Genomic DNA, 8023 nt, shown 5'->3' with positions numbered 1-8023 from the left:
AAAACCCACAAATTCTGTGATTTTAGCTGTTTTTATGCTTTTTTTCAAAAAAATACAGATGCAAAACACAAAACCCAGAACCCAAAACTCGGAAGGGTGGTTTTGGCAAAACCAATCCAGATCCAAAACACGAAGAAAGATCCAGATCCAAAACCAAAACACAAAACACGAAACGTGGCCGGTGCACACCCCTAATAATTAATAATGCCAGCTTCGGCAGCCTTGCCACTGCTCTTGAGTAATTGAAACTTGAGGTTTAGGGATCCCTGATTTGATGGCTTTTACACATGCTGTGTTTTATATTGGCTCCTAGGAATTAGAAATGTATACTAATGGCAAACTGGAGGAAGGTCTGTTTGCCCCTTTCCCCCGAATGCTCTCCTCAATACTCAAAACATGTAATCCCACCTCATATTAGTCACATATTTTGTTTAGAGACACTTCATTTTTTTAGATTGGCTATACAAGCAAAATTTCATTGGAACCCAGTGGTTTCAAAATATATTTTTTTGTGTAGAAGTCTGGCTGTTAGCCCAGGTTTGGATAATGCCACGTACCTTGGGGCTGATTCAGGGATGGACACTATTGTGACTGCCGCTGCGTCTATGCGCATATACTACACACAGCATTAGTGACTTCCATATAATACAGACAGCATTAGTGATGCCATACACTACAGACAGTATTAATGACCCCAGTATATTACAGCCAGCATTAGCGACTGCTATGTACTACAGACAACATTAGTGATCCCCATATATTACAGCCAGTATTAGTGACTGCCATGTACTACAGACAGCATTAGTGACCCCCATATATTACAGCCAGCATTAGTGACCGCCATATACTACAGACAGCATTAGTGACCGCCATGTACTACAGATAGTATTAGTGACTGCCATATACTACAGACAACATTAGTAACCGCCCTATGATACAGTTGTTGTTATTATTATGCTTTATTTATATGGTGCCACAAGCGGTCCACAGTGCCTTACAAAGTACATAGAGGGAAACAGACTTAATACAATTATAAAAGAAACTGACTTACAGTACAGAACATTGCAAGACAGGATCTGCTATAAACTTTGCTGCATCAGTGGTCATAGTACTCAAATAGGCAGCAGGACAGCAGAACCCAAGGGCTAGGTGCTATTGTAGGGAATTGATGATGGTATAAGTCAGGAAAGAAATAGCTCACAAAGGAAAATGGCCCTGCTCATCTCAAAAGTCTGTGACCTGTTCTAAATAATGAATATGAGGCCTCCTCACCTTAATTCTTTTGACATCCAGTCTAACACATTGGTGGGAAATTGCTGCACTGCATTATAAGTATTTTTACAAAATATTCATACACCTTCTGCCATTACTTTGCTTGCAACACCAATATTTGTGCATTCTTATCTATCTTAAATTATTGCAGTGACTAATAATTATTGCCCAACTAATTTGAAATAATCTATGCAGTATTAATCATGGCCTCTAGATGGAGATAGAGAGAAAAGAACTTATACAATAGTAAAAACAAACCATTTAAATAGTGCATACAATCAAATATGTTTAATACGATTGTTTTTTACAAAAAATGAGGGCAAATTAGACCAGATTCAGTTACATTAGATATAATTTAAACCAATTTGGTAAAAAAAATTTCACGTCATTAAATTCATGTTCAAAGCTAGTCAATAGGGTAGATTCAATTAAACGTGTGGGGGTAATTGCGGCATATAGTCACACTTACTTGCACAGACTCACTTGGCAAGTATAATTGATTTAAGCAGGGGAGGCGCTGCACACTGGCCCTCCTTGGCAATAATCCACCCCTGCCTTCAGACCCAGCTGTAACTAGGGGAGTGAAAGTGGTGGTGCCACACAGAGCACGGAGTATGGTGGGTGGCACTGTCTCAGCCCCACGGCCCCTGCATCTGGCTAGCAGGATCCTTGGCATGGCACCCTACAACCAGAAACGCTGCTGCAGTGCCCCCTTGGCATTAATACACCCCTGCAGTTAGACTCAGGGCCGTAACTAGGAGTGTGCGAGAGGTGCCTCCACATGTAGTCCAGTGGGAGGCACAGTCACTGCCCTATGGCCCTTTCATCTGGCTAGCAGGGTGTCTGGAACAGCATGGACTCTCCAGACATGCACACTGCGCTGTTCAGACCTCTCCGAATGCCCCTCAGACCTTTTTACATGACAACCACATACTTCCCAAAATGTCTAAAGGCAAATTTTGTATAAGCCCCTGCCCCCTTCGGGACCACGAATTGTGACAATTTGAAGTTATGTACTGAGACCTATCTACATGCCCATGACATCTGCCCACTCCCTGGCACCGTGGCATGCATATGGAGACATGCCAGACTCTAATACTTTGGCACAGCACTATAGCGTTGATTGTAAAGAAATGTTTGGGCCCCCGATAATTAAAATAATGACAAGGCCCCAAAGTCACAAACTCCTAAAACCACAGTAGGATTTGTTGTCTTTCATATTGTATATCTGCTAAATTAGGTACTATAGTATTATACTGATTTTATACTAACATTTTCTATTCGTCTTCTGTAGTTTCTGTTTCTATTATATGTATAAACTGCAATAAAATATGTAATGTGTATATTAGAATATTCTCTAAGTAGTTGTGATTTTGACATTAAAGTTAGTGGCAGCACAACCAGATCCACCATTTGTGTAGCTGTGATTGTACGTCATTTTCTTGGATTCTTTCAAAATTGAGATATGAATATTAATATCTGTACACACCAACAGCTCACAACTAAGAATTAAGCTACTATTGCTGGTTAAATAAGCCTTGCAGGTCCTGGGGACGGCATTTTTGTCACTGTCAGACCCATAAGTAATTAATGTCTCCCCTCCCCTGAATAATATTTGCAGATCATTCCGCAGAGGAGGACAATCTAGTTGCCGTTGTCTCACATGCTTGATTGATTTTTCCAGGAGGTGCTGTGGCCCTGCACACGTAATTTCGGAAACTTGCATCAGATCCTGGTTTTCATGTATCCAGTTATAAAGATAGAGCAATGAACAGTCACACCACCAAGGATTACTGTGAAGGACTATTGATATCATGTTGTACAGTGAATCAAATATGCCTTCTGGGAGTGTTGTCAGCTTGTTGTGATGAAGACTGATGACACGCAAAGCTGTCAAATTTGTAAATGTATTGCCATCAATAACACACAGTATGTTGTTGTCAAGATAAAGATGGGTGAGAGACTCAAGTCCATGAAAAGTGTTGCCGTGTAATGTTTCCATCTGGTTGCCAGACAAAAATAATGTTTCTAGTTTGACTAAGTTGGAAAAAACACCTTCTGGAATGGCCTTCAGTTGGTTATCACTCAGAGACAGGCTGATTACATTTTGCAATCCATCAAAAATCCCAACAGGGAGATCTACAATCTGGTTTCTCTCTATGTTGAGCCAGATCAGATTGTGCAATGTGGAAAAGACGCGAGAAGGTAGATGTTTAATGGAATTGGAAATAAGATTGAGCTTCTTCAAGGATGTCAATTGTCCAAAATATTCATCCAGAGTCAGAGCTAAACGATTCCCCTGTAATAATAACTCTGTAAGTTGATTTAGGCTACCAAAGCTTCTTACTGGTAACGTAGTCATATGGTTGTGGTCTAGCATGAGAATACTTAGGCTCGAAAGTGGCATAAAAATATTAAAATATAGTCTGACAATTTTGTTAGAACCTAGGTTAAGTTCACGCAGGTTCCCCAAGTTCCTGAACCCATTGTGGCACATGGATGTGATATTATTTCCTTGTAATGAAAGGAATTCTAATTTTGGTGTCTTATCAAAGAGTCTACAGTGAATAACATCGATTGCATTGTGTGTGATTGTGAGTTTTTGAAGTTCTTTTAGGTCACTCAATATCTCAGGTTCCAGCTCTGTAAGTGGGTTGCCTGTTATCTGCAGTTCAGAGAGATTATGCAGCCCATGAAATGCATTTTCACTGATAAAATTTATATTATTGTTGACAAAAAATAATTTCTTTAAACCACTGTGACTTGTGAAAGATGCATTGTTCAATCTTTCTATGGAAGTCTCTACAAACGTGAGTTGACTGACATTAGCAGGAATATCAGTGGGGATCTTGAAAATTGCAGAATCGGAACAAAACACTTTGACTGTATTAAAGCAGTCACACTGGACAGGACAGCTCTGTGCAAATCCTGGTGGAGTAAGAACCAAGTTACAGATGAGGACAGCTGTCACCAGCATGCTCCTTACCTGAAAAACAAGGTAACCATAAATGTATTGCTTACTGAATTTAACTGATGTGAGTTAAAGTAGCAAACTTATTTTACTAGCTGTAGAATGGGACTGATGCTGTGTGGGAAGCAAGTACGTTTTGCAGACAGTTATTGTGTGTTTTCACACAGCACATGCTCCTTAGTCAAGTGCACGCATGTAAGGGTGATTTGCATCTTCACTAGTAGCTAGGGTGTAACTGGGTATTAACAGGATGTTCACATGTAGGCTAATGCTGGGTACAAACTGGCAGATATATTGGCCGACCAATATATCGGGTGCCCGTCGGCCAGTGTGTACCCGCAATATGTCTGTGAACGACAGACATATCGCATCGGCTCTGCTGCACAGCTGATGGAGAGATATACATCTATCCATCGGCCAGTGTGTATGGGCGGCCTGCCGACCACCCGTACATATGAAGGTCAGCCCCCGGCCAGCGGACCCGTAGCGAAACAGACTGATGATGGTCGCTCAGTGTGTATGAATGACCATCATCTGCAGATATAGCTTTCCAGTGTAGGCTTGTAGATGGAATTGTGGGCAATGCAGAGCATCTGTCTGTGTGACCGCAGATCTGTCTGTTTTCAGATGGATCTCTTGTACCAAGTATAGGACTCTTAGGGCTCTATTTACTACAATCTGCATTTTGAATGCAGATTGTAGTGTGATCTTACCGACTGAATTCGCATTGCGATTCAGGCAATATCACAGGGATTTACTAAAAATCCCTTGCAGGGACAGAGCTTGCGATTAAAGCTCTGTCCCTGCGAATCCCCTCCGCAGCCTTATCACGGTATTTTCGCAAAAAATACTGTGACAAGTGCCCGTGCATGCGCTGACCAGCCGCCACTAAGCCCCACCCCCAATGCTAAGCCCCGCCCCCACGATTGTGACCCCCCCATCCCTAATTACACTTACCTCTGGTGCTCCGGTGATGTCCTCCGTGGCTTTGGTCAGCTGACATGCCATCATGCACTGGGACCCGGTCAGGTGACTACCGGGCCCCAGTGCAGGATGGGAGACCAGCTGACCGGAGGGGAGACATCACTGGAGCTCCGATTACCGGTCCCTGGACTCAGGTAAGTTATTTTTTTTACTATTTTTTTTTCTTTTTTTTCACAGTGTTTCAGTGCGTGGTCTGTTTAGACCACACAGCTGATCACTGGGGCCGACTCCGGGCTCTGCTCTGCCGGTTAGAGCAGAGCAGGAGTCCAGTAACTGGGGAAGACCCTGGATAACGCCACACAGCTGATCACTGGGGCCGACTCCGGGCTCTGCTCTGCCCGTTAGAGCAGAGCAGGAGTCTGGTAACCGGGGAAGACCCTGGATAACGCCACCTCCATGTGGCGTTATTATCACAGGGCTTTCCCCGGTATTGTTTCACAATTTATTTTTAGTAACTTTGGCCAGATCACATTTGCCATTACAATTATGGGAAATGCGATCTGCTTACTAAAAATAAGTGATAATTAGGGCTTGGAGTAGAATTTTACGAATTGTACTTCAATTGCCCTGTAGTAACTTTAGGTGATACTAAAATAATGTAAAAAGGGTGTGAAATACCACTTTTCACTTAATTTTAATAAAAATAATGTTACTAAATAGAGCCCATAATGAGGACTGCTATAAAATCAAGCATACAGATAGGGGCGTTGCATTCACATAGAAGCTTACAACTAAGCATATGGGTAACTATCCATATTTAGTTTCATGCACGAAATGTGAGTGCAATTGCAGGAGAGCAGTGTGTAATGCCCCCCATACATCAGCAATGGATTGTAGCAATTCCTCGATCACAAGACGCCGGGTTTGGGGCATAGCAGAAATCCAACATGTTGGATTTTCCTGATTTGCAGATCCAGGCCAAAATATGATTGGAATTGGCAAATCGGGAATTTTATCATGTAGAATTTACCCAATCCCCAGATGGATCGGCGGATCAGAGAATTGCGGAGATGATCGCATGATGTATGTGGTCCTTAACTCTGAGCTGGCCCTAATATGAATATGCACAGAGGATATAGGGGAAGATGTATCAAGAAGTGGAGAAGTTGCCCATAGCAACTAATCAGCTTCTACCTATCATTTTATTGCATGTACTTGATTAATGCTGATTGGTTGCTGTGGGCAGCATCTCTACTTGTATTATTCAAATGCACCTGTGGGTCTGCGAACAGAAATGTGTGAGTACGGAGGTACCGTAAGCGTGGCAAATGATAATTCACACTTAGCGGTATGATTACTTAAGTGTGGGTTTATAAAAGTGGAGATGTTGCCCCTAGCAACCAAGCACATTCTAGCTATTATCTTCTAGAAGGGGCTGGATAAATGCTAAGGAGAACCGGATTGGTTGCTATGGGCATAATGCTCCACTTCTGTAAACCCGCACTTTAGTTAATACACCCCCTAGTCACCCATAAAGCAGAACAATTTACCTTTCTGCCACTCACAATTATTCTGTAATGCAATAGGGAATCAATTATTAACTTAGTACTTAGAAAGTCAATCTACTGTTACGTGTTGCTAGCTAACAAGTAGTGTCCTATGGAAGAAAGTAGAAAGTGACGTACCATTTTAATTGCAATTCGTATATTGTCCAACCACATTATCGATCGTTCAGGCACTGAACTGGTCATAGCACATACAGATACTAAAAATATTTCCAGCAGGATCTGAACAAGCAGTTTTGCAATGGGTGGAGTGAACTGAACTTTTGGAGTTTCCGTTTCCTTATTTTAATTTCAAAACAACAGTTGAACATCTATCAATAAGACTATGGGCCAAACGTCATAGGGAGAGAGTGTAGAAAATGTGAGTGTTTAGCAGTAATCTCTCTCTTTGGTCGCATTTCATGTTCAAAATGGGAAAACATGTGGATGAGAGTTTTTTGAGTCTAATAACAACATACGTTTTCATGTTCTCAGACTCTATTACATGGGCGAGTTTAAAAGGTGTGAGAGGTTACAGCTAAACTCTCACATTTTCTAAACTCTTACCTTATTACATTTGGCCCAATATGTATGTGTGAGACATTCATCAATAAGTCTGTATACATATATTTCTCCTGTGTATTATTACATCTTTTCTTCACGTCAAAAACACATTACTAATCTATTTGACAGATTGATGGTGTTTGAATGCTGACTTTACTGTAAAATCGAGTTACCATGGATGCAGAATATATGTTTATACATGAATATATGCGCATCCTTCATTTTCACTAAAGTCATTGCCTTTAGTGGTCTTTATTTCTGAACCGCTAGCTACACTGATTTCACATATTGAAAACTCTTTAACCAAGGTATTATAGTCAGGGGCAGATTGGGCCGCGGGAAACCGGGCTAGTTCCTGCTGGGCCGGTCCCCATAGTGGGCGGAAGCCACCCAGCACTTGCCCACCCCACCGCTGCCGCGATTGGAGTTCAGCTCCGATCGGGCAGCTCTGCAACTTCAGCAGCGCAAACACTGCTGATGAAAAAGAAAACAGGCTGACAGGGGGAGCTGCTGCTCAACCGCAGCAGCTCCTCCCACAAGCCTTTGCGGTGCCTGTCAGTCATCACTGACGGCTCCGTCTCAGTGCAGCCCCTCTGCGGCCCGGCTCTGCTCCCTACCTCCAGGACACAGTGACGCGGTGCCACGTGGCCGACAAGCAGTGGGCAGAGGAGCTGCAAGTAAGTGGCGGCTGCACGGGGGTGATGGGCGGGCAGGGGTGGGTTTGCTAGTTTGAGAGAGGCTGGTGGAA

At 42.6% G+C, this 8023-nt stretch overlaps 1 protein-coding gene across 1 annotated transcript; it reads right to left on the bottom strand.

The window, feature by feature from the left end:
- Nucleotides 1-1596: 1596 nt before the first annotated feature.
- LOC148508298 (uncharacterized) lies at nt 1597-6918 on the bottom strand. Its single transcript, XM_088444760.1, has 2 exons — nt 6853-6918; nt 1597-4258 (listed from the first exon to the last, which is right to left on the bottom strand). The coding sequence occupies exons 1-2, from the start codon at nt 6916-6918 to the stop codon at nt 2630-2632; spliced, it is 1695 nt and encodes a 564-aa protein (XP_088300886.1). The 3' UTR covers nt 1597-2629.
- Between the last annotated feature and the right edge of the window lie 1105 nt (nt 6919-8023).

Source organism: Taudactylus pleione, unplaced genomic scaffold (assembly GCF_031769625.1).
Source record: "Taudactylus pleione unplaced genomic scaffold, aTauple2 ptg000372l, whole genome shotgun sequence".
Taxonomy (NCBI): Eukaryota; Metazoa; Chordata; class Amphibia; order Anura; family Myobatrachidae; genus Taudactylus; species Taudactylus pleione.
Note: the sequence above shows the minus strand (reverse complement) of the source record. Positions and strands in the feature narration are given on the sequence as shown.

Excerpts from the sequence above, each read along its gene's own strand:
- LOC148508298 (XM_088444760.1), bottom strand. The coding sequence starts at position 6,918 with ATGACCAGTTCAGTGCCTGAACGATCGATAATGTGGTTGGACAATATA. Across the intron at positions 4,259-6,852 it reads TACGAATTGCAATTAAAATG|GTAAGGAGCATGCTGGTGAC; the intron begins GTACGTCACTTT and ends CTTGTTTTTCAG.